At 46.6% G+C, this 27,503-nt stretch overlaps 1 protein-coding gene across 19 annotated transcripts in view; it reads right to left on the bottom strand.

Moving 5' to 3' along the window:
* Positions 1–24,858, bottom strand: part of RALGAPA2 (Ral GTPase activating protein catalytic subunit alpha 2) — a 280,383-nt gene extending 255,525 nt beyond the window's left edge. For 13 of the 19 annotated variants that reach the window (XR_015139448.1, XR_015139449.1, XM_086333691.1 and 10 more), the window contains exon 1: positions 24,573–24,845. Coding sequence is in view for 17 of the 19 variants with exons in the window: in XM_086333691.1 (XP_086189817.1) it covers positions 24,573–24,678 (106 nt within the window). In the remaining 2 variants the exon portion in view is untranslated. Of the gene's footprint in view, positions 1–24,572 lie in introns of all 19 variants that reach the window. The other 6 variants (XM_086333702.1, XM_086333703.1, XM_086333705.1 and 3 more) reach the window with 2 other exon arrangements.
* Between the last annotated feature and the right edge of the window lie 2,645 nt (positions 24,859–27,503).

Here is a 27,503-nt window from a genome sequence, read left to right as displayed (position 1 = left end):
TGGTGCAACCCCGGGCTCAATTCTGATGGAATGATCTGTCTCCTCCGTTAGAGAAACTGCCCACCTCACAGACCCCTAGGTGGTCTCAGCACCATTATGTGCCCTGCAGGGAGCACAAACATTTAGCTCAATATTTTCTTGAATGCACTAAATGAGACAAACAGCCTCTAATACACAATCACGGGGCAGTGACCACAACGTGTAAGCCATCAAATCTCATGCGGACACGAAAGAGGCAGCCTGACCCTTGGGTTATCAGGAATGAAACGTCACCCCTCTGCGGAGGGGGTCCCTCCTGCTCTGCAGTCTCAGATCTCATGGTCCGCTGCCGGCTCCAGGGAGAGTCTGGAGGCTTCTCCCCTCACCTTCTGCTCTTCCCGCAGCTGCTCGAGCTGAACCCCAATCCCCATCCTGAGTCCTCCCAGCTGCTTCCCAGCCCGCCTCTAGGGTGTTGGGTCCTCCACCACCCTGCCAGGCATTGAGCCCCTATCCCCACCCAGGGGTCCCTGCCTCCCTGCTTCCTCTCCGTGGTCCCCTCTCCACGCTGCAGTCAATAGGATAACAGAATAAACCAAATCAGTAGCACTGAAAATAAAACCCAACCCTTTACCACTACTCCACAGCCTTTCCTCTGCTCAAGGGCAAGTCCACCCGACGCCACACTCTCCATGCTGCCCTGCATTCTGGCCGCCACAGCTTCTTTCCATCTCCCGAGCTTCCCACACGTGTTCCCCACCCCCAATCTTCATCCAGCTCATTCCTTCCTATCCTTCAGCGCTAAGGCCGTGCTCAACCTCTGCAGGGAAACCTCAGGGGTCCCTGTGGGCCACAGGTCACCTGCCTTCTCCAGCATGGAGTCTGGTGGGCAGCCAGCCATGAGTGGACTGAAGCTGCAAGACGCACAGAGAGGTTGTGGGCCACCAAGAGTCCATCTTCCCTGGGTTCCCCTGGTCCCTCAGAAACACGCCAGGGTCAGCGACCTGAGCACAGCGGCTCCTTGTCAAAGCTGAGGGCCTCACACAGACAGGAACACCCTCCAGAAGCCAGAGCCCAGCCACCTCCTCCCTACCACTCCCTGCCTGTTCTGTTGATGAGGGGTGGCCAGATGGAGCTTGACGTCCTCACGACAAGACACTGTGATGCCCTCAAGGTCACTCCACACACAGCGAAACTAAGAGCATAACATCAGTAACTACGCGCTTTTTTTACTCCGGTGAGGACTCCTTGGAGGTCTGGGAGTCCCCCTCACATGATCCCTCGCCATGGTACACCTCATCAGTCAAGACTGATTCATTCCTTTCTACCCTTATTCCACTCCACTAGAATGGAAGCCTCAGACAGGCAGGAATGCCATCCACCTGGGACTTGGTTACCACTGTATTCCCAGACCCAGGAACAGAGCGGGGTGCCCGACAGGCACTCAACACATATTTGTCAAATGAACAAAAAAATTAATGCCACATTTTTTTTTTAATCTCTAGTCTTCAAAATTCAGAACGATTCCCTTAGCTGTCTTATTCTTTTTATAAAACACAAGACTCATGAGATGACTATTTAGAAAGCACAGATCTTGGAGAAGGTGGCCTCAGGTATGGGGAGTTAGTGCCCGGTGGCAGGGCACACAGACAAGATCACAGAGCTGCCTTTTTTTTTTTTTAATAATTTTTAAAATTTATTTGGCTGCACCAGGTCTTAGTTGGGGCACACAGGACCCTCAGTTGTGGCATGTGGGATCCAGTTCCCTGACCAGGGAGTGAATCCGGGTCCCCTGCACTGGGAGAGCAGACTCTTAGCCACTGGACCACCAGGACAGTCTGCTTTTTAACTTCAAGATGGATAGATATTATAATAAGAGGACTGTTCAGGGAAAAAAAAAATGACCATAGACTTCCTTTAGAAAGATGCTCTTCACCTGCTTGTTCACACACGACTGGGCCCCTCCCCCTGCAAACTAGGCCTGTGTCAAGTGCTAGAAAATTTGAACAGAATAAGGGGCAGGGGCCCCCCAGAGCCAGGGACACAATCAAGTAGCAGAAATGACACCGGGATCAAAGTCCAGGCCGGGCCTCAAAGCAGGGAGTGAAGGCCAACTGGGAAGGTTGGAACTACTAATAATACTGTATATTCACTCTTTAAAATACACTTCCATGGATTTACTATATTTGACCCTAACCACAACCCTGTACTTGCTCCTTGGAAGAAAAGCTACAACAAACCTAGTCAGCGTAATAAAAATCAAAGACATCACTTTGCCAACAAAAGTCCATATAATCAAAGCTATGGCTTTTCTAGTAGTCATATATGGATGTAAGAGTTGGATCATAAAGAAGGCTGAGCACCGAAGAATTGATGCTTTTGAACTGCAGGTGCTGGAGAAGACTCTTGAGAGTCCCCTGGACAGCAAGGAGATCAAACCAGCCAATCCTAAAGGAAATCAACCCTGAATATTCATTGGAAGGACTGATCCTGAAGCTGAAGCTCCAATACTCTGGCCACCTGATACAAAGAGTTGACTCACTGGAAAAAAGCCCTGATGCTGAGAAAGATTGAGGGCAGGAGGAAAAGAGGGAGACAGAGGATGAGATGGTAGGATGGCATCATCAACTCAAGGGACATGAGTTTGAGCAAACCCTAGGAGATGGTAAAGGATAGGGAAGCCTGGCATGCTGCAGTCCATGGGGTCACAAAGGGTGGGACACAACTTAGTGGCTGAACAACAACAACCCCATGAGGGAGATGAGGGAGGCGTGGTCAAGTAAAAAAAAAAAAAGAAAACCTTCAGATTCTGGATCACCCGTAACCTGCCCAAGGTACCAGGCCAGTCAGAAACGTGGGGAAGACTCCCCTCTGGGGCTCCAGACGGAACGTGAGCTGCACAAAGGCCTCGGAGACACGTGGGAATAAGTCAAACCCAGAAATCGGATCAGGAACATAGAGAAATGTCATCTCCTTGGGGAAGGGATAGACAGGAGAGCAGATGGAGAGAAGCAGGAGGGAGAGAAGACCCTAAGACATGGGGGGAGAGCGTGGCCCTGAGAATGGGCACTGCTTGGCTCCCCGGGAGGGACCTCAGCAACCTCCCCACGGCCTTGTGGAGCCAGTAAGGAAGCGGGAAAGAGGAGAAGTCCCGGTATGTCTGACACGGACGCTAGCATGTGGCCTTGTTGGCCTCACAAAGCCCAGGCAAGTGCATTCACACTGACCACAGAGGAGCAACCAGCGGACAGCTTCACAGAGCTGGGGGTCATTCCGGGATTCGTAAATTTAATTTCTCATTCTCCTTGACCATCATCCAACAGCCAATTAACTGTGTCTATTATATTCCCATTATATCTGAAAAATAATCTAAATTCCACACCAAAGCTACCCTCCCCTGTCCAGCTAAGCCTCCCGCTTACAATTATTTCCCCATATTTAGTTGGAAGACAGTAGCAAAGCTAGAGCGCAAAAACCTTTGGAGCAGGCAGGCCACCTGGTTTCAAGTACAAAAGCCACAGGACCTGGGCAAGTTACTTAAACACGCTGTTCCTCAAATTCCTCACCTGAGAAATGGGGGCCAACAATAGTTCCTGTGTGATAAAATGAACACAGGTAAGGTGCCTCTAAACGCAGAGTCAGCATTATTTAAATAAATGTTAGTTGTCTTACAATTGCCTAGCTCCAGGCAAAGGCCACCTAACTAGCCAAGAACAACCCAGCTTCACCTATGAAGTCATAAAACTCAATGACTCGTGAAACTCAACCACTTAATGACAACTTTGGTAAGGGACAGCACTTCATCCCAGTTCAGCAGCAGATGCTCCAAAGCCAGGGGGATTATCCCTCCACTTCCTCCTACATATGGTCCTTTTCAGTAGCAATCTTACTCCTTTTAGGATCTGATCACTATAACCCAGATCACTAAAACCAGCTTCAGCACACCCAGAAGCACCAAGGGAAGAGGGAACACTCTTCTCAGACTCAGGGGCCCTGGTGGACACTGTCAAAGAGGAAGTATGGGCTCAGAACAGCTCCTCCCAAGTAGGGAGTGACCCCCGATCCTCCAGCCCTCCCTCCCCCACCTGCCCCAGGGCTCAGAGCCACCCCAGAGCTGCCCACAAGGCAGCGTGTGGATGCAGACGGTGTCATTCACTCACATTCCCTAGATGCTGGCACCCAAATACGATGCTCAACATCACACGCTGGTGAGAGGGAAGGGGACTGAGTGGATGTTGAAAAAAACTCAGGGTGGATGTGGCGACTTCATAAAACAAAATTCAGGAACAATGAGAACAAGGAAAATTAAGTCAGACACGAGACAGGAAACACCGACCGGGATGAACATCATGAGTAATGTGCCCTTACATAAGGGCTAATGAGAGCCTACTGATTTCAACCTTTTCACAGCTGCCTAGGTGTCTGCCTTCTCTCCCTCTCTCCCTAAAAAATGCCACAAATTATTCCCACCCTCCATCCACACCTTTAGAAAACGCCCACCCACACTGATCTGGACTGAGCTCCCGACCTGCTGTGAACCACCAATCACCTCCTAGGAGCCTGATTCAGCAGTGGCTGCAGAGCCTCAGGTAGTGTCTGGTCCAAGGAAGTTGGGGTAAACATATACACATAGATAAAATGGATAACTAAGAAGGACCTACTGTACAGGATGGGGAACTCTACTCAATATTCTGTTAATGACCTACATGGGAAGAATCTAAAAAGAGTGGACATATATGTATAACTGATTCACTTTGCTGTACACCCAAAACTAACACATTGTAAATCAACTATACTCCAATTAATATTTAAACAAAAAAGAAATGAGAAAACTCATGGAGCAGAGCCACCTGCAGCCAGGGCAGAACCATGCAGCAATGCAGACAGGTAAGGGAATAAAAGAGACGCTTGCTGCCGTAAGGTCTCTGTAAGCCTGAGATTTGGGATGGGTTGTCTTACTTGTTATAGAAATGTTGATGGGGAAAGAAAAAGAAACTCACCACCAAGAAGCGTCACAGGCCATGGCGAGCCCATGAAGAGCTGCCTCCAAGGACAACACATCGTCTCCTTGTCCAGTAAGGAAAAGCAGAAAAAATGGGTCCAGATAGCAGGGGTTCCCCCATGATACAAACCATCTTCCACAGAAGTTTCAGCAACACTAGCCAGAATGTCGGGACAGTCTAGGCAGGCAGGGATGCCCTCTCCTGACACCAGCTGGGAGGGTTTAGAACCCCGAGTGCGCAGGACCATGCCAAGGGCAGGTAACCAACCTGGAACTCATCTGGGGAGGATGCAAAGTCTTCATAACAAAGCCTTTTCAAGACTCAAGAGGGAATCAGTTATAAGACAGCAGGCATGCTGACTGTGCTTCAGTGGTAACTCAACACTTTTCCCATCATCATTACCATCAAAGAGAAATTCACATCTGAAAATGCATCTATGTATATGCAGACCTAAAAAAATGTCCTTGGACTGATTATATGCAAATACAAAACCTTTGTATGCACAGAGACACTCAGGTGGAGGGCTCCAGTCCCAGGGGCTGCACAAGCCACCCTCCACCGCCCGCCCCCCACCCCCACACACTCTCAGGAAGATTTTAGGGTCTGGCTCAGTCTTTGCCCCCACACTCAGCACTGATCTCCACACACACACAGGTGATGCCCCACTTGCATGTCTCCACGGAGGTTGTCCTCCACTCCCTCTGCCACCCAGGCATCCTTCCAACCTCCACTCCTTACCTCTCCTGCTCACTCCTTCTGGAAACCCAACTACGACAACTCTTCAACCTTCCTGGGCCCTTGAAGCTAATGACCCTACCACCCTGATCAATAATCCCTCTGAAGTCTTCACTTCTTTGTTTATCTAATTTGGCTTCCACAGTCCATCTTTTTAAATTTTAATTGGAGTATAGTTGCTTTGCAATGTTGTGTTAGTTTCCACTGTACAGCAAAGTGTGTTGGCTCTATGTATGCAAATATCCCCCTTTTTTTTTTAAGATTTCCTCCCCATTTAGGTCATCACAGAACATCCACCGTCCATCTTTTTAATCACCCCCCCTCCCTGATCATACTCACTCAATAAAACCCCAGTCTCAGTTTCACCCTTAATTCAACTGAAAGTATTTATTTGTGCACAGCCATGTGACAGATACCAAATACTTTTTAAAGTGCTGAGTATATGTGAAAGACGGAGAAGGCAATGGCACTTCACTCTAGTACTCTTGCCTGGAAAATCCCATGGACGGAGGAGCCTGGTGGGCTGCAGTCCATGGGGTCGCTGAGAGTCGGACACGACTGAGCGACTTCACTTTCACTTTTCACTTTCATGCATTGGAGAAGGAAATGGCAACCCACTCCAGTGTTCTTGCCTGGAGAATCCCAGGGATGGCAGAGCCTGGTGGGCTGCCGTCTATGGGGTCGCACAGAGTGGGACACGACTGAAACGACTTAGCAGCAGCAGCAGCAGCATATGTGAAAGAAGGCTTCCCAGGTGGCTCAGTGGTAAAGAATCTACCTGCCAAGGCAGGATACTCAGGTTTGATCCCTGGGTCGGGAGGGGCATGGCAACCCCCCTCCCTGGAGGAGGGGCATGGCAACCCACTCCAGTATTCTTGCCTAGAGACTCCTATGGACAGAGGCGCCTGGCGGGCTACAGTCCACGGGGTCGCAAAGAGTCGGACACAACTGAAGCAACTTAGCACACATGCACATACGTGAAAGAATGTTTTGTACATGTATAACAAAAAGTCGGACACAACTGAAGCAACTTAGCACACATGCACATACGTGAAAGAATGTTTTGTACATGTATAACAAAACAAGTACTTTACACGCACCCACTCAAGCACCCCCCGCAAAGGTTCCACACCACTCACCCAATTCTCAGATGTCTCAGGGCCAACAGCTGTTGTGCTAGTAACCCAGTGCCCAAGCACCACGAGCCAAGCCCAGCAGAAGGAAGAGCCTAGAACACTGACATAACATTGATACTTCTGGAAGCATGCAGGGACCTAAACTACATATTCCTGTTTGCAGGAATTGAAACGAAAACTCAAACCCTCACTTTCGCTCTGCTGATGGTTTTGTTATTATTACACATTATTATAGCTATGTTGGGCTGTTTTAAATTTTTAAGAAATTCCCCCTGAAAACAGACATATATTCAAATTTGTATCATAATGGACGATTTCCATAGGTGTTCTCTGTAGAATTTAAACTGAAAGCGAGAGTGGCCTGGAGCAGGCACTCTGGTTTTCCCTCTGGGCCCAGTCAGGCCCATGGCAGACCCTTGTCTTCCTAACAGACCCATTTGTTCAGGGACCATCCACCCCACAAAACTGTGTGCTCTTGGGGCAGGGGTGGGTGACCCGATGCTGCGGAATCAATTACAGTGGGAACAGCCCCCCGCCCCCCACAACCATGAGTTTAGGCTCAAGACTGTGACCCTACGAGCACTGGGAAGAATTCTGGTGGAGATGCTGGGAAAGGGTCACGGTTCATAAAGGGGCACAAAGCGCAAGTGCTTCTCTGGACGTTCTGTCCGGGCGCGATGCCCGAGCTGCATTTTGCCACTCAGAGGACAGACCTGCCACATGGAGGAGGACACTAGGGAGGGCAGAGCAGGGAGGGGGAGCCTGTGGACGGTCACATCGCTAAGCTGCCGTGCCAGCTGGCTTGCGGTCACATGCTTTGGGACCGATTTTTAAAGGAGAAAAAAAATTCTTCTTTGTTTATGCTTACACTTGGGTTTTCTGTTACCTGTATCCAAAAACATCTTTGCAGATTCTGACAGTAGAAACAAATCCTAGTACAACTGAAAGGTTGCAAAAGCTATATTCACCCCACTTCATTTCCTAAGGTGTCTTATTTTCATTTCTTTATACCTATATGGTAAGATAGGTGAAGAAAGTAAAAGTCTAGAGGTCGAAAAGATGTTAAAACTCTGTTACTCTAGATTGATAGTCCCCATGTAAAGGTGATTCTGATAAAGATATACTCCATGTACCTAGAGCTAAAGTTTTTAAAAGTAGAGTTATTTTTAAACATTTCTGACACACCTCTCTCAAATGCAGGCTTCTAAAACTTTATTATTAACAGGTATCAAGTGCCAACACAATAAAACAAAATATATACACCAATGAAATATAATGTTTAAATCTAATGTGTTTTATATACATTCACTTTTTATGAAGTATAGTTGATATACAATAAGTTACAGGTGTACAATATAGTGATTCACAATTTTTAAAGATTATACTTCATGCTTATTATAAAATATTGGTACATTCCAATATTTATACCAATATTCTGGTATAAAATATTGGTATAATGTTGTACAATATATCCTTCTAGTTTAATTTATACATAATAGTTTATACATTTTCATATATCTCTTCTTTTGTAGGCAGCAAGTTTCATCTGATTTTTTTAAGGCAACGCATAACTGTTTCTACTTTTCTTTCTCTTTCTTTAAAATCAGAATATAGTTTCTTTACAATGTTGTGTTAACTTCTGCTGTACAGCAAAGTGTTATCAGCTATATGTACATATACAACCCCTCTTTCTCGCATTTCCTTCCCATTTAGGTCACCACAGAGTATTCAATAGAGTTCCCTGACTATATAGTAGGTTCTCATTAGTTATCTATTTTATACATAATAATGTACTACACTTTTCTTGATCTGAATTGGCCTATCAAGAAAATCAGAGATACCAAAGGAACATTTCATGCAAAGATGGGCTCGATAAAGGACAGAAATGGTACGGACCTAACAGAAGCAGAAGATATTAAGAAGAGATGGCAAGAATACACAGAAGAACTGTACAAAAAAGATCTTCACGACCCAGATAATCACAATGGTGTGATCACTCAGCTAGAGCCAGACATCCTGGAATGTGAAGTCAAGTGGGCCTTAGAAAGCATCACTACGAACAAAGCTAGTGGAGGTGATAGAATTCCAGTTGAGCTATTCCAAATCCTGAAAGATGATGCTGTGAAAGTGCTGCACTCAATATGCCAGCAAATTTGGAAAACTCAGCAGTGGCCACAGGACTGGAAAAGGTCAATTTTCATTCCAGTCCCAAAGAAAGGCAATGCCAAAGAATGCTCAAACTACCGCACAATTGCACTCATCTCACACGCTAGTAAAGTAATGCTCAAAATTCTCCAAGCCAGGCTTCAGCAATATGTGAACCGTGAACTTCCTGATGTTCAAGCTGGTTTTAGAAAAGGCAGAAGAACCAGAGATCAAATTGCCAACATCCGCTGCATCATCGAAAAAGCAAGAGAGTTCCAGAAAAACATCTATTTCTGCTTTATTGACTATGCCAAAGCCTTTGATTGTGTGGATCACAATAAACTGTGGAAAATTCTTCAAGAGATGGGAATACCAGACCACCCGATCTGCCTCTTGAGAAATCTGTATGCAGGTCAGGAAGCAACAGTTAGAACTGGACATGGAACAACAGACTGCTTCCAAATAGGAAAAGGAGTACGTCAAGGCTGTATATTGTCACCCTGTTTATTTAACTTATATGCAGAGTACATCATGAGAAATGCTAGACTGGAAGAGAAACAAGCTAGAATCAAGATTGCTGGGAGAAATATCAATAACCTCAGATATGCAGATGACACCACCCTTATGGCAGAAAGTGAAGAGAAACTAAAAAGCCTCTTGATGAAAGTGAAAGTGGAGAGTGAAAAAGTTGGCTTAAAGTTCAACATTTAGAAAATGAAGATCATGGTATCCAGTCCCATCACTTCATGGGAGATAGATGGGGAAACAGTGGAAATAGTGTCAGACTTTATTTTTCTGGGCTCCAAAATCACTACAGATGGTGACTGCAGCCATAAATTAAAAGACGCTTACTCCTTGGAAGGAAAGTTATGACCAACCTAGATAGCATATTCAAAAGCAGAGACATTACTTTGCCAACAAAGATCCGTCTAGTCAAGGCTATGGTTTTTCCTGTGGTCATGTATGGATGTAAGAGTTGGACTATGAAGAAGGCTGAGCGTCGAAGAATTGATGCTTTTGAACTGTGGTGTTGGAGAAGACTCCTGAGAGTCCCTTGGACTGCAAGGAGATCCAACCAGTCCATTCTGAAGGAGATCAGCCCTGGGATTTCTTTGGAAGGAATGATGCTAAAGCTGAAACTCCAGCACTTTGGCCACCTCATGAGAAGAGTTGACTCATTGGAAAAGACTCTGATGCTGGGAGGAATTGGGGGCAAGAGGAGAAGGGGACAACAGAGGATGAGATGGCTGAATGGCATCACTGACTCGATGAACGTGAGTCTGAGTGAACTCTGGGAGTTGGTGCTGGACGGGGAGGCCTGGCGTGCTTCGATTCATGGGGTCGCAAAGAGTCGGACACGACTGAGCAACTGATCTGATCTGATCTGATTTGATATTACAGTCAGATTCACTCAGGAGGGAAAGAGTTAGAGATAAAAATAAATAAAACAGGAGCTAAATGGGAACGGCTCCAGCTCTCTCACTTCTAACAACTAAGGAGCAGAAGAGAGGTGCTGAGGGCAGAGAGAGGCATCTTACTTATGTCAAACAATCATTATTAATAAGCATAATAACGGCTTACAAAAGGGATTTGTATATATTAACTCAAACCTCCAACAGCCCTAGGAAGTAGGCAGGGGAGGGTCAGCGGGGTCAGGTCCCCACCAGGACTGGAACCCAGGCAGCAGTCTGGCTCTCCCTCACTGCTTACCTGAGTGAGCCTAACATTAACAGAAAATGATGGAGGAAGTGCAGGGAAGTACATCTGGAAACACCGTTTTTTTGAAGTACATAAGAGAGAGTTGGTAGAAAGCCTGGAAGTAAACCGTTACTAAACTCCAAAGAGAACCCAGAAGTTGGTATATTTAGGACACCAGAGCCAGCTTGCAAGGGGAATGACCTTCACTCCAAGACAGGTTAAAAGGGTGGCCTTTCTGTGAAATTAATTCAGCAGAGACTGAGACAGCCTTTCGCAAGGGATTCTCTTTACTTCCAGAAACTCGCCCCGCCGTCCCCTGCCCCATCATCAGCCAGGACACTGTCCGAACTGTCTCGTCCCTCATATGAGAAACCAAAGGCAGCCACCCTTCTCCCGCCAGCCTGGGTCTGCTGACAGCGCAGAGCGCCTGGACTCCCAAACTGAAATGGGTGGTGGATAATTTTCTGTGTGAGTCCCATGGGACACAACAGGGCCATTTAAGTATCAGGTAAGTCTTCACTTACTGATGTGAAAAACGTCCAAGGCAGGTCAGATCAGAAACAGAGTGTCAGCCGTGCATAATGACTACTCGTGTAAAACTGCGTTTCTGTGTGCATGCACAACACATAGAGATCACATATCAGCAACAGCAAGCACAGAAACACGCCTACCAAAATTTTAACACTGGTTATCTGGGGACTGAAGAATGTGAAGAGCTTTTTCACACTTAAATGATTTTTTGCTTATTCATATAAGTCAAATGTTTATAATGAGTATGTAAAATTTTACAACCAGAAAAAACCACAAAACTATTACTCATTTCAGAAACAAACAAAAAAAAGCTGCCAGAGTGTTTCAGAGATTTTCTTTCAATGTCTGATTATTTATCGTAAAAAAGAAAAGCACAGCAGACATGACATTGACCATAATTTCCTCCAAACGGGTCTGACTCTTCAAGCTTGAAGAACATTCAAGACCCAAGCAATACAGAAAAGTAGTATCTTTACCAGGACGAAAATGCCCTAAAAACAGAAAATAATTTAAACTTTCTCTGCCCAACATTGTGAGTAGACCTCTTCTGTAATAACAGAGAAATTTTTTGTACATAAATGCCTTGTGATGATTCAGGTCTAGAGGACTTTTCTGCTGTCTTTAGGGAAAGCTGCTTCTCTAATCGTCATTCACCGCAAAGGGTAGAAAAATGATACAGTCCGGCAGGAAGAAATGATCTCTGTCCAGCCATTTGGTAGCTTGTACTGCACAGGAACAAACAATGGTGTGACACCCCTGAATGCAAAAAGGTGATGAAATTGCCAATCACGGTCAGATTCACTTGGATGGGACAGCCTCAGCACATGTTAAGTTTTGGTCAATCCAGGGCTCATCACCAACTGTGGAGCCGAATTCCCCTTCGATTCAGCAGCAACACCGGGTGGTAGAAACCACATATCTCTTCAATTATCACTGAGCTGAAGACCAAGACTCCCTCAGGCCTTTCCACTAAGAAACACAACCTAGAGGGAGTTCCCTGGTGGCCTAGTGGTTAAGATGTGGGCTTCGGCTCCCGTGGGCCTCGGTTCGACCCCTGCTCAGGGAACTTGCATAGCTGCAAGCTATGCAGCATAGCCAAAACAAAACTTCTTTTAATGGCTCAAGTTCTTTAAATAAAAAAAGTAACACAATCTAGAGCACAAACAGGGTCCTAATTTAGCAGGTACATGAAACCCAGTCCATCTGCTGCCTTTCACTACCATTCATGGAATAAATTAACACTGCATGGACCCATCGATGTTTTCCTGTGTTCATTCATTTCCAGCCACTGGCTAGTCTCCATGTCTTGTCCACATCGGAGCACTTCCTAAGGTACCTACTCTCTGACTCTTACAAGAATTCAGGGTGATATAGCAAGTGCACTCCACGCTGTCACAAGCTCGGGCTGATGCGTAGTCCAATCTCACGGCCCAGGGCAGTCGAGCATTCCTGCCTCACTGGCCGCGGTGGTCCCAGCCTGTCTCCTCATCATGACCCACTGCAACAGCAAGAAAGACCGGCCACATGTGCTGGACATGGCTCCCTCCAGGTAAAGAATCTGCCTGCAGTGCAGGAGACGTGGGTCGATCCCTGGGTTGGGAAGATCCCCTGAAGAAGGAAATAGGAACCTATTCCAGTCTTCTTGCCTGGGAAATTCCATGAACAGAGGAGCCTGGTGGGCTACAATCCACGGGGCCACAGAGTCAGACATGACTGAGCAACTGAACAACAATAACACTCCCCTGGGGCCCCAGGAGTGGGTCTGTTCACACACACACGAGGAGAGAGGTTTCTTTCAGGAGAACTTTATTCATGGTCTTGACTCACTTTTTGGCCATGCCACACAGTATGCTGGATCTTAGTTCCACGGCCAGGGACTGAACCCGTGCCCCCTGCAGCGGAAGCATGGAGTCTTTACCACCCACCTGCCAGGGCAGTCCCTTGAATTATTACTTTATTGATGGGGACTTCTGGCTAGTGAAAACAATCTCTGTCTGGGACAGGAAGGCTCTTAGAAATGTTTCTGAACATCCGTATAGATGGCTGATCCTCTCCCACAGACTCAGATCCAGGTACGTGGAAATCGCATTTTTGGTTTTTCTGAATGCAAGCTCAGACATGCCCAGGGCTGAGTATAATGCCTGGAACGTGGTTGGTGCTGGATAAAAAATAACATGGGATTCTGGAGCCAGCTGCCTGGGTTCAATCCTGATGCTACCACTCACTAGCTGGGCAATGTTAGGCAATGTTCTTAATTTCTCTGGGTTTTATCAGGAAGACAGAGATAATGATATTCCCCACCGCACAGGGGAGAGGATTAAAAGTACATGTAAAGTATTTCTGGTGGTCCTTGGCACAGGGAAAATGCCGATTAAATGCTACTTGTTATTACAAATATGGAAGCAAGTCACCAAAAGGAATCAAGATGTACAAAAAGCTGTTGGTGTTCTTGGTGTCATTTAGCATCAGTATCATTTAGTGAGCGAGATCAGGCAGAACACAGAGGAGCAGAATATAAAACCAAAGGCTACAAATGCCAATGGAAGACACACAGAGCTGTGGGAATTCTGAGGAAAGAGCGTTTCAGGGAAGAGGGGTGAAGGCACTTTGTGTGAAAATGTGACGTGACTCTGTCGGCTCCTGGAAGAATTCTGCGGTGCGGGATGGGCAGCACCTTCTAGGAGAAGGGACCGGGTATTCGTTTGGGTTCTCTGGGAAATGGATATTAAAACAGGACTGTTCACGCAGGAGGTTTATTGAGGGAGATGCTGTGAAGGACGAAGAGGAGGACCTGAGAAGGGCGGACTGAGCCCTGCACAGAGGAGGGGAGGGAGGGGGGCTGAGAGGCAGCAAAGGTCTAAGGAGCTGCTGGCCCAGGCATCTGGGTCTCCAAGGAATGACCACGTGAGCAGCCCACGTGCTCAGTAACTGGTTGGAGGAAGCCCAGGAGGAGCCCGGCTCTGGCTACCCAGTGGAGGTGGGTCCAAGGGCAGCACCAGAAGCATCAGTCAGTGGGGCCCTGCAGTGGAGCTGATCTGAGCACAGCCTCTCACGGCTCCCACGGCTGGCACAAGCCGAGGTCCTGGTACCTCCTGTGTCCTTGAAAGTATGGTTGAGCCTCAGCAAATACGTGCCATCGCTGAAAGTCAAACACAAGACAATATCCTTATCTTTTTCAAAAGGGTTTTTTTTTTTTTTAACTAAACTGCAACTGCAAAAGCAAAATCAAAGTACATATCTACTGTACAGATGACAATTACTTTTAAAATAGCATTCTGTGTCTTTCAGATGTGGTCTCAGTTTCTGAAACAACATATAAGACGTAAAGTGGTTATGAAACATCTCTTTTCTAAAAATCAAAGTTGAAGCCCTCAGAGCAAGATTCAGAACAAAGAAAAAAGGCTCTACTAAGGATCTAGAAGGAAAATTCCTTTATAAACCAGTTGCTTGAGGCCGCAATTTGATCAAATGAGAAAATAGTTTGCAGAAGTGTGAAGAGCTACACGAATATGAGATATCAATACAGTCAAGTGACGTCTCAGGTGGTGTGAAGTCACCTGAAAAATAAAAATGGAGAAAATCCCGATTACCCTGAAACACAGGAGCCACACCCCTCAGGGAAGGTGCTCCCACAGTGAGGGACATGAAGGAAAGAGGACCTCTGGGGACACAGCCATATCCTCCTCACGCCACCTCTCGGGAAGGGCAGGCAACATCCGTACCATTTAAACTGTCCCCATTTTATTTATTTATATATATATACATATATATACACACATCATATTTATACATATTTACACATATACATTTATATATATAGTCCATCCTAAAGGAAATCAGTCCTGAATATTCATTGGAAGGACTGATGTTGAAGCTGAAACTCCAAGACTTTGGCCACCTGATGTGAAGAACTGACTCATTTGAAAAGACCCCGATGCTGGGAAAGATTAAAGGCGGGAGGAAAAGGGGACAACAGAAGATGAGATGGTTGGATGGCATCACTGACTCAATGGACATGAGTTTGGGTAAACTCTGGGAGTTGGTGATGGATGGGGAGGCCTGGTATGCTGCGGTCCATGGGGTCGCAAAGGATCAGACACAACTAAGCGACTGAACTGAACTGACCCATACATATACATTTCCCCCTTCTGGCCAAGCATTTAATTACATAAGTTAAACTGCATTTATGAGATCATCCCCATCCCCCGCAATGAACAAAAACAAAGCCTCTCCGATTACAGTGTTTATTTTGTGAAGATACATGGCAGAGAAAAAGGAGTAAGACACCTTCAGTTCCTGTCACTACACAAGCGAGAAAACTAGTCAGCAGTTGACTTGCCCCCGTACCTTCACAGAAAAAGCAGAAGCCATGGTCCGAGAGGTCCCTGCACCACCCTGTCACCCCGCAACCGGTTCCTGCTTCTTCCAAGCGGCTTCAGACAGAGAGGAGCCCCTGTGTCAAGCCTGTTCTGACCCACCCTCTGGATCCCACAGCAGATCACAACTTTCATCATTTTAGCCCCTTTCTCTCTACTATTTCTTCAATTTTGCTCTTTTATTATTTCTTTCTCCTACATGTACAGAAACTCAAATTCTCCCAGGTCTTAAAAAATGTAAAAACTATATCTACACACACACACTGACCCATCCATCCTTGATCTGGGATTTCCCAGTCTCTTCCTGGCATATGAATGTGTGCTCTCCCCATGGCAAAACCCAGAAATAGGACTCAAGCTGTCTAGAGCGAAAAACCAGGGTGTTCTGTGCTCCTACAGCTGAGAAGCTCGGGGTGGGGATGGTGCAGATGGGGCTGAGCTCCTCGGTTCACACAGGATCCATGGACCCTCTTCAGTCTCCATCTCTCCGCTCTGCTTCCTTCTCATGGTGAATTCGATTCAAGGCAGGTGCTCCCCCCATTAAGGGCAAGGCAGCACAGGCTACATCCTCTTGGATTGTAATCTCAAAGGAGAGGAGCTCTCACCCTCCAGGCATCCATGTTTCAAACCTCAGGGAGACTGGGGCTCCTGGACCATTCACGGGGGAAGACACTGGATTTGGCTCCTCCTCTGTTTAAAACTCTTGCCTGGATTCCCAACATCCACCCACAGCACAGGGTGAAAAACCGTGCACTCAGCCACAGGGTGGCCATGTCGTCACCTCCGCACCAGCTCCTCTTTTCTGCAGTCTCCTCACCCCCAACACGCCCACCTGGGAAACTTCTGCATTCACAAGTCCAGACCCACCTCAGCCCCGCCTGCCCTCAGGAAGCACTGCTGGGCTCTCCAAGGGGCTTTCTGAAGTGCCTCCTCTCCACCTGCAGCCCCCCATACATTTCCATGCACCCCACCCAGGCACCAACACCCTCGTGGAAATGCAGCCATTTACTTGTCTGTCTCCCCTAGCAAACTGCAAATTCCGTGCTTATGCCTTATTAATCTCTGAAGACACAGCCCTGCCAAGCAGACACACACACACACACACACACACATCCACACGCACACACACACACACACACACACAAACTCAAAAAAAGTATGGGAAACCAAGTTTTTTAAAAAAACCCAAAAACAAGATAGTGGCTTACTACATTTATACTTTAACTATGCTTAATTTTACAGTAAAATAACATATTGCTTCTTTTAAAGATAATTTTAAAGTTTGAATTGAATCGATTTGCTATTTTGAAAGTCAATTTTTTAAAGACAATAAGCAGTTCTCTACAGTTTTATCTCTGGTACTTAGTTTGGAGACTAAAGATTAGTACGCTAAAACAACTAGTAGAAGTTATGCATGTCCATCAGCAAATAAAGCATTTACAAGCAAAATAAAAATTATAAAAGTTTTCATTAAAATACTCTGGACCTACCAATTACCCTTCTTCCCAGAATAAAAGGTCAAAGGCAAAATAAAAATTATAAAAGGTTTTATCCAAAATACTCTGGACCTACCAATTACCCCTCTTCCCAGAATAAAAGGTCAAAGGCAGCCTTTCTCAGTTATCTCAAAGAAAACATCTGAGCTCTCAGACTTTCATCCTAGGTCCATCTTTCTCACATCAGAGAATCTCCAGCCTGAGGAGCAGGGGTGGGGTATCTGTGTGACATATTTGTGTTCAAAGTTCACTTTATACTCCAGAAGTTACAGGTATATGAGCAACTGATGAAAAATGAAGGAAGGGAGCATTAGGGCAAAATCACTTGGCTTCAAACGAGGTCACCGGAGAGAAGCCATCCCAAGACTGCCTGAAGGGCCTGGAGTTATACGCCCCGGCTTCGTGCTGGCTGCAGAGTGTCCGTGTGGCACTAATGTCCAAAGAAATATTTTACCACCTGTGATGGCTGCCAAGGACACGGAGAGGCCAGCGAACACGAAAACACAGGAGGAGTCTTTTTATCTTCTGTCATGTTCATATCAAATACAGCCTCAAGGTCTGCCTAGAACAATACAGTAAAAACAGACTAGGAAGAGGGCATCAAAACTCAAAGCAGCATGTCTAGGAGACATGCGAAAACTGAGGGCCTTTGGTTTACATGTTAACATTCATTCTTGTGGGGAAATATATTCTCTGGTATGTAAATATGCTTTTGAGTCAGGATAACTAGCAAAAGCACGACATGAGCTGAACAATCCTATGACTCCCAGCCCTACTCCTTATGGGCAGGAGTCCACCTCTGGGAGCCTCAGTTTCCCCATTTTCAGGTTGGGTGTGGGGACACCACCATCATCAGAAATTGGGGGACAACCCAGTGAGATCACGACACTGATAAACAACCATGTCACAGCCTCCTAATCCCTCATTAAGCTCCAGACCCCACATCTAACAATTTCCCCAATGGTCCCATTTGGATGTCGCCTTTTTCTCAAACTCAGTACAGTTCAGTTCAGTCACTCAGTCGTGTCCAACTCTTTGCGACCCCATGGACTGCAACATGCCAGGCTTCCCTGTCCACACCAACTCCCGGAGCTTGCTCAAACTCATGTCCATCGTGTCAGTGAGGCCATCCAACCATCTCCTCCTCTCATCTCAAACTCAACACACATCACAACAAACTCACCTTGCTCTGTTATTAGCTCGGGTCTCCTCCCAACCCTTCTGGCTCTATCCGTGGCACCCCCACTCTCCCATATACCTAACATCAATGATCAAATTCTAACAAGGTGTTCGCTGCTGCTGCTGCTGCTGCTGCTGCTAAGTCACTTCAGTCAAGTTCGACTCTGTGCGACCCTAGGGACAGCAGCCCGCCAGGCTCCTCTGTCCACCGGATTCTCCAGGCAAGAATACTGGAGTGGGTTTCCATTTCCTTCTTCCAACAAGGTGTTTACTGCTGGTCAGATTACAAAGGATTTGACTGTTTCACCCTTGCTGCCAGAGAGCACATGAACACCACTGAGGAGAGCATAGTGAATCAAGGCATAGACACACTCAACCCAGCAACCTGACTTCAGTGAATCTATTCTAAGGAAACAATGCAAAATGAAGAATGCAAAATGCCATTTCCCAAGATGTTTAGAGTAGTAGTATTTACACCCGATAAAGAAAGAAAGAGTTAAAAAAAAAAAAAGAGGAAAAAAGGATTGATGAAGAAAGGAAACTATTTAATCACCAGAGGATAGTCTCAACGAATACCTGTCATTAATAAAAATAAAAGTAACACAGGTAAAAGCTAACAGGAAATTTAAAAGGCAATATTTACAACTTGTGAATAAGTGAACTTGTCCCTACTTAAAGCAACAGATGCACAGAAGGAAACATCAAAATATTCAATTCTGTTCTACGGGCATTAAGAGCATCAGTGAACAGCTATTCTCTCCTCTCTGGTTCCAAATTATTTGGTCTGAATCTTGGGGTCACTAGAGTTGACTGGGCTGTGGCCCCTGACCCCAAACCTCTTCTCCTTCAGATTCATCACTCCTCGTCCAGCTTCTGCAAACCACACTTGAATCTAGAATCACTAGTTTCTGGTCCTTCATGACTCCACCCTCCTCTCCAGTTGTCACCTGTCAGCTCCTCCATTGCCTACCTTCCCAAGGTCTCCCCGCCCTCCCACCAGCCCAGTTCTATCCTGGCCCTGCTGGCAGGGAGGCAGTTCTCAAATCTTATCATTTGACCTGCTAAGAATTCTCCAAGGGCACCCTCTCACCTGCAGGATAAAATCAAAGCTTCCAACCCCTTGAGATCTGGCCCCAACTGCCTCAGCTTCTACCCGGTCAGGCTACCCCTCCTCGTCTCCTCCAAGACCTCATAGTCCACCTCCCCATCCTGCCTCACCCCTGGCCTATACATAGCCACTCCAGCCACTGCTCTGACACTGCAGACGCCCTCAGGGCCAGGGTTTCAGCACCCAGTCCTCCATGCCCGAGGTTCTTTGCTCTCATGCATCATCTCCCAGGTGCATCTCCACCACCAGCTCCTCCCCTTCTCGGCTGGAAAAGCCCTCCCCACCCTTGCTGCTGCTGCTGCTGCTGCTGCTGCTGCTAAGTCGCTTCAGTCGTGTCCGACTCTTAGCGTCCCCATGGACTGCAGCCTACCAGGGTCCTCCGCCCATGGGATTCTCCAGACGAGAGTACTGGAGTAGGTTGCGATTGCCTTCTCCTCGACCCTTGACTTTCCCCAAATCTAACCCTGCTCTGCCCAGCAGGCCGTGCTGGCCATGAGTGGCTCCCCAGCACTGGAAATGTGGCTGGTCTGATTGGAGACATGCTGGACATGAACAGTACATGCACGACTTCCAAGACGTGCTATGTGAAGATAATGGGAAAACTGAAGATTTTACTTGGACTACCTGTCGACAAAACAGATGTATCAGGTTAAATAAAAGGTATTACTAAAATTAATGTCACCTGTTTCTTTCTGTAATATTTTTATTTTTTAATATTTATTTTATTCATTTATTTATTTGACTGCACTGGGTCTTTGGTTATAGCATGTGGGATCTAGTTCCCTGACCGGGGATCAAACCCAGGGTCCCTGCACAGGGTGTGTGGAGTCTTAGCCACTGGACCACAAGGGAGGTTCCTTACCTTTCTTTTTTTACCTTTTTAGATGTGGCTACCAGAGCAGTTTAAATTACAGCTATGGCTCACATATATTTCTACTGGACAAAGTGAGTCTAATCTTTAGTCATTCTTTAGGTCCTGGTATGAGTAAAACCTCTTTCAAGACGCCCTATCTTTGGTCTTTCTAGTGTTTTGGAGGGGTTTTTTTTGCCACATTACTCAGCATATGGGACCTTAGTTCCCCATCCAGGAATCGAACCCAAACACTCTGCATTGGAAATGTGGAGTCTTCACCACTAGACCACCAGGGAAGTCCCCCTATCTTTGTTATTAATGATCTTTTCTGCACCTTGAAATCCTATAATGGAGTCCACCATATAAGCCACTATCTAATTACATAACACATTATATGCTTACTAGTAAATATTTTATATCTATTATTCTTGCCACATCAATGCCATGTCTAAACCCTATTTAATAGTAGGCACTCAACTTGTTATTAGGCATGGAATCTCTGCAGCAGTAAGAGAGCAATACACAGTATTTTAGTTTTGTTTTGTTTACTTATTTTCTTTCCTGAGGACGATTTCAACAACGTAAGGAGACCTGGGAGTCGGGAATCGAAGAGCTCTTTGTTCTTCCTCCAACTTAGATAATATATTCACAACATTTAGTGCCTGGTTTGGCCCCCAACAAGCCCCGCCTGGCCTCAGTTCTCCCCCATCCTTTAATATAAAGTTAATAATATCAGGCCAATCTACAATATACAGCCAAGTCAAAGTAGCTACATTAAGTTCTAACTGGAGTCATTACCGTGATACAAAGAAATACTCTCCTCTTCACAGCTAACTGTATCTTTCTCAGCCAGTCGTCTTAAACATGGACTACTTTTTATGAAGAGGGAAAGGATCGATCACAATTACTGAAACAAGAAAGGAAAAGGGACAGCCTATCAAAAGGCTCGTCCTAGCCTATTAATGACAGGAAAGAAGTGATGAGAGAGGAAACTGTAAAATGTCTATTCGGAGCTGAAGTAGCTCATACAGTACACTCACAATAACCTTTACGAGGCAGACATTACCACACCCATTTCACAGAGTGAAGAAACTGAGGTTCACAGATGGGCTGGGAAACTGGCCCAAGGTCGTGCAGCCGCAGGCTACAGATCCAGGTCAGCAGTATCAACTTGGTATTTAAAAACTAATGTGGTCTTATAACTTAAAAATATGTGAAAAGCAAGAGAATTATCTAAATATACAGATAAAAATACAACAATAATTTCAATTCATTTCCTTCAAATGATTTTTTCTTTGCAAATATATCTATTTTGTTTCCTGTTAGTTTATTGAGACATAACTGACATACTGGAGAAGGCAATGGCACCCCACTCCAGTACTCTTGCCTGGAAAATCCCATTGACGGAGGAGCCTGGTAGGCTACAGTCCATGGGGTCACTAAGAGTTGGACATGACTGAGCGACTTCACTTTGACTCACTCCAGTATTCCTGCCTAGAGAATTCCAGGGATGGGGGAGCCTGGTGGGCTGCTGTCTATGGGGTCGCACAGAGTCAGACACGACTGAAGCAACTTAGCAGCAGCAGCAACTGACATATAGCACTGTGTAAGTTTAAAGTGTACAACATAATGATTCGACTTACATATACCACGAAATGATTATCACAGAAAGTTCAGTGAACACCCATCATCTCAGAGAGATAAAAAGTAATGAAATAGGAAAAATGTTCTTTCTTCTGATGAGAATTCTTAAGACTTACTCTTTTAACAACTTTCATATATAACATACACCAGTGTTAACGACATTTACCACATTGTATGTTACATTCCTAGTATTTATTTATTTTATTACTGGAAGTTCATACTTTCTGACTGCATTCATTCAATTATCTCCCCCCACCCCCCTACATCCTGCCTCTGGTAACTACACATCTGGTCTCTTTCTCTTTTTCTATTTTTTTTTTAATTTTTAATTTTTATTGGAATATAGTTGATTTACAGTGTTGTGTTAGTTTCTGCTATACAGCAAACTGAATCAGCTATACATATACATATATCCACTCTCTTTAAAATTCTTTTCCCATATAGGACATTACAGTGTACTGAGTAGAGTTGCCTGGGCTATACAGTAGGTCCTTATTAGTTAATCTATCTTACACATGCGTGCATGTCTGCTCAGTTGTGTCTGACTCTTTGCAAACCCACGGACTGTACCTCGCCAGGGTCCTCTATCCATGGGATTTTCCAGGCAAGAATACTGGAGTGGGTTGCCATTTCCTGCTCCAGAGGATCTTCACAACCCAGGGATCAAACCTGCATCTCTTGTGTCTCCGGCATTGGCAGGCAGATTCTTTACCACTGAGCCACCTGGGTGTGTGTATGTCAATCCTGATTCAAATAGTTTCTTGATCTTGGCTAAGTCCTAGCTTTTAGATCAGAAGGTCTTTTTTTCTAAGTAGACTTTTCCATAAAGTAGCAAATCAATAGGGTATGTGATGTGGTGGGACCACTACATTGCTGTACTATTTGTCTTTAAAGCCTTTAAACCCACAGTTGTAAGCAAGAGTTTACACTAAACAGTATGAATCAGAATGCCTCAGACATGTTTACAAAAATCTAGTCCCTACAGATAAAGACTACAATAATAAACGAAGTAAACCGAGCCAATCCACAACAACAACAACAAAAACACTATACATAAGGAATATGAAAGAGCCCCTCCAGGCTACAAAACTGAGGTCAGATGTGTTAATGAAAGGACAAAACAAAGTTCCTCAAAATGAGACAAACACTTTCAAGTAAACCACAGGGCCTTGAAAATTAATTACTTTCTCAGAACTGCTCAGAACGGTAACAAAGTACTATATGTCTCTAAGAAACCCAACGTCTAGGTTTAATGGATTCTGCCTTTGCAAAATGTAGCCAACTTAATCCTGTAGGCTTGGACTGAACACAAGTTCAAGTTCTCTACCACAGAGTAAGTCCCCAAGCATCAGCTACTTTAAAAAACCTCTCTGCTCTGCCCTCCATTATCAAAAATGTCCCTACAGTAGGTGTTAATCAGTCACTAAAGAGCCCCACACAATACAACCTGTGTGAGCCTGGTATTTCAGTACAGGAAGTAGAAAGCTCAGTTTACCAAGAAGACTGCATTTCACTTTCAAAAGTCTTGAAAGCTAATCCCTCTAACAGTACCTAATTTACATTTCATTCCAAACTGACCAAGCCGGCAGTGGCATCTCAAGGAATCCGAGAATGTGAAAAACGTCACTTGGCAAAACTAGGTGTGTGGATTTTTCTTCCTTAGAGGTATTTCACAGTATAAATAGAAATCATTTGCAAATTTTAACCTCATGAACAAGAGCTTTATTTAAAATTCTCACACGTACAATGAATTCTGTTATGCCCTCTTTCCTCAAGTGACAGACACATGCAGACTTTGTGCCCTAAATCAGGCAATTTTGCTCCTTTCAAGAAGAAAAAAAGACATCTAGAAGACACATAAAGTATCTTTTTCATAGCCCCCAAATACACAAAGACAAGTCTGTATATTGACAGTAAAGGTGTTTACATTCTAAACAAAGATTAAGACTCAAGGAGGTAGGAAGAGAAAACAAATAGCAGAGCAAACTGGCTGCAGATCACAGGTGGCAGGTGAACGGAGGCCTTGGGAACACTTGACACCCACGGGAGTGAGCTTCATCCCAGGTCAAGTGCAGGCCCACCTGGGGTCTGCAGTTCCTCCACACAATGGGCTCACAAAGACGCAAGAAGCCACAAAACTGTCAGTCATCTTGACAATAAAGCATAAGCAGCCTCCTGGAACCCAGGAAAGTCACCCCTCCCTCCCAGCAAACACGAGGAGCCCCCCTCACACCAAGGACACAAAGAAACCGAGTCAGCCAGATCCATGGGAAGAGAAGTGACACTTAAATGTATCCCGAGGCCATTCGGAGGCTCAGTCTACTGGGGGATCAGACTCAAAAAAAAGTAAAATTAAAAGTGGCGGGGCGGGGCTGGGGGTGGGGGGAGATGACAGTTCAATTCAGTCTGCGATGGGACCCCACTTAGGGTCTCGGACTCAAACATTAAAATTAAGAACTAGGAGGGGAGATGACAGTTCGATGGGTGCGTGCGACGACCCCCAGGGTTTGCTGGGGAGGGGACCGTCCCGCCGCAGTCCGGCTCCGAGGCCACCCGGGGGAGGGGGTAAGTTTACAACTCAGGGGGCCTCCGGGCAACACGCGGAGGGTCTGCGTCCCCAGCCCGGCATCGCAGCCCGACGATCCCCGCCCGATCCCCGCAGGAGCGCGCCCTCGGCCGCGCCGCGCCTCACCCAGCAGCGCCCGCAGGTGCTTCAGGCGGGTCAGCACGTCCTTCTTGGGGTCCAGCACCTTCTGGGTGGACTTCTTCACATCCCCGTGGCTCCTCCGGGAGAACATCCCGCCGCGGGGAGCCAGACCCCGCCGGCGGGGCAGGAGGCGCCTGCGCCGCGCGGGTCACAGCAGAGGGTCGGGCCGGCGCGTGTCGCGCGGGCCGCTCGCCGCCCCCCCTGCCCGGCAGCAGCCGCCAGCGCCGCCGCCGCCGCCGCCGCTCCAGCCTCGGCTCCAGGAAGGAGGGGCGGGGGCCGGGCCGGCGCGGGGCGGGGCAGGAAGGCGGTGTCGACGCGAATCCCGCCGCCCCGCCCCCGCGGGAGGTGCCGGCCGCCACCACCACCCCCCGCCCCCGCCACGGGCGGGGCGCACGGGCGCGCGGTCCGGTGGGGGACGGGCCCCAGCGGCGCCGCGAGTCACAAAGAAGGTGGCCTCCGCGCGCACGCTGTCCTCTGAGCCCCGGGATGCTCTGTGACAGCGACCTCCAATCAGGCTGGCGTGTTTTCCGCGCGATTGGTGTCAGTGCGCCCGCTCAGGGCACGTGCCTCGCTCGCCAGGCCACCAGTGCTCCTGGGAAATGTAGTTCTCCAGGAGGCCAGCCCCTGAGACCGCCTCTCCAGATGGGTGCAGCATCTGCCCGACCCCCTACCTACCCCTGGAGGCCCAGGTTTCTGTACCTACAGTCCGGCCTGTGCGCCCACCCCAGTTCTCTCTACTGCAACGTGAATCAAGAAACATTCAGTTCAGTTCAGTTCAGTTCAGTCGCTCAGTCGTGTCCGATTCTTTGCGACCCCAGGAATCGCAGCACGCCAGGCCTCCCTGTCCATCACCAATGCCCGAAGTTCACTCAGACTCATGTCCATCGAGTCGGTGATGCCATCCAGCCATCTCATCCTTTGTCGTCCCCTTCTCCTCCCGCCCCCAATCCCTCCCAGCATCATAGTCTTTTCCAATGAGTCAGCTCTTCGCATGAGGTGGCCAAAGTACTGGAGTTTCAGTTTTAGCATCAGTCCTTCCAAAGAACACCCAGGACTGATCTCCTTTAGAATGGACTGGTTGGATCTCCTTGCAGTCCAAGGGAGTCTCAAGAGTCTTCTCCAACACCACAGTTCAAAAGCATCAATTCTTCAGCGCTCAGCTTTCTTCACAGTGCAACTCTTACATCCATACATGACCACTAGAAAAACCATAGCCTTGACTAGATGGACCTTTGTTGGCAAAATAATGTCTCTGCTTTTGAATATGCTATTTAGGTTAGTCATAACTTTCCTTCCAAGGAGTAAGCGTCTTTTAATTTCATGGCTGCAGAAACATTACAGTAGGACAACTTTCAAAGCTTTTACAATGTAAACCATCTAAGTTTTGACTTCTGAATTCACACCAGGTAGTGAGATTTCATGGCAACCCACTCCAGTACTCTTGCCTGGAAAATCCCATGGGTGGAGGAGCCTAGTGGGCTGCAGTCCATGGGGTCCCTAAGAGTCGGACACGACTGAGCAACTTCACTTTCACTTTTCACTTTCATGCATTGGAGAAAGAAATGGCAACCCACTCCAGTGTTCTTGCCTGGAGAATCCCAGGGACAGGGGAGCCTGGTGGGCTGCCGTCTATGGGGTCGCACAGAGTCGGACACGGCTGAAGCGGCTTAGCAGCAGCAGTGAGATATCACTTGTGGCTCAATAGTATAAAAAATCTGCCTGCAATGCAGGAGACCTGGGTTCTGTCCCTGGGTCGGAAAGATCCCCTGGAGGAGGGCATGGCTATCCAATCCAGTATTCTTGCTTGGAGAATCTCATGGTCAGAGAAACCTAGTGGGCTACAGTCCATGGGGTCCCATAGAGTTGGACCTGCCTGTGTGACTAACACACAGTGAGGGAAGGAGTGGCAAACCCTTTGGCCATATCAAAATCAGAGCTCCAATTATGCACTAAAATGAACAGCTTTGGCAGTAGGGAAAGGAATGCTTAGACTCTGGGAGAGGAGGCCTTTGGTTCCTGGGACCCATCCTCACTTGGAATATGAGAGGGCTTCACCAGGAGGGCTCCTCAACTTCTCGCCTCTTGCTTTGTAGGAAGTGCACGTTCTCTGTGTTGTGCAAGGCTACCTAGCAAAACAGTAGCAGAACCAGAAATAGAACCTGAGGGACCTGACTCTCAGGCTGAGATGCTTTTTAAAGCCAGGTGCCTGTAACCTGGGGCAAGACTTTGAGATGCAAGATGGTCTGGAGATTTCTTTTAGCAGATCTGTAGGGATATTTACTGCCATCTGGATCCTTTGATGCTTCAAATTTTGACAATATTTTAGCAGGCATAAGCTGTTCAAACTTAAGCTGTTTAAAATCACGTGGTTTCCATCAGGTTGGGATAACACAACTGTCTTTTCCTCAGTCAGCTAAACTAACCGGGGGGAAGAGCCAACGATTTACACAGCCTTGTATCCTCATTCCTGAACACAGTATTTGATCCTGAAAGTACTCAATAAAAGCTTATTAAGGAAAATGGGATAAAAAACTAAAATAGTCTTACATGTTTAATCAAGGTATGCCAAAAATATCTCCTAGTTGTTAGAACCTCTATTTTTCAAGTTGTCAAATAGCACTGATAGAACTGGGATATTTTCATACAAAGGAATATTACTTAGGAATAAAAAGAAATAGACAACCAATAAACCCAATAGCACGAATCTCAGACCCAGAGATGGAGGCCCCACACTCAGGATGATGACAGAGTGGATCCCCCGGTGTCATCTCCATCAGGACCACAAACCTTCCATGACTGTCACAAGAGACAAATAACCTTCCCTCTTGAGTGAAGACATTCTGGGTGCTTTTGCTACAGAAATTTAGCCTGACCCTGGCTACACATTGTAAGTCACAATATTCACCACAGTATTCC

The sequence above is a fragment of the Bos grunniens genome, chromosome 13 (assembly GCF_055505025.1).
Source record: "Bos grunniens cultivar Pamir isolate PY7600 chromosome 13, Bosgru_T2T1.0, whole genome shotgun sequence".
NCBI classification, from domain to species: Eukaryota; Metazoa; Chordata; class Mammalia; order Artiodactyla; family Bovidae; genus Bos; species Bos grunniens.
Note: the sequence above shows the minus strand (reverse complement) of the source record. Positions and strands in the feature narration are given on the sequence as shown.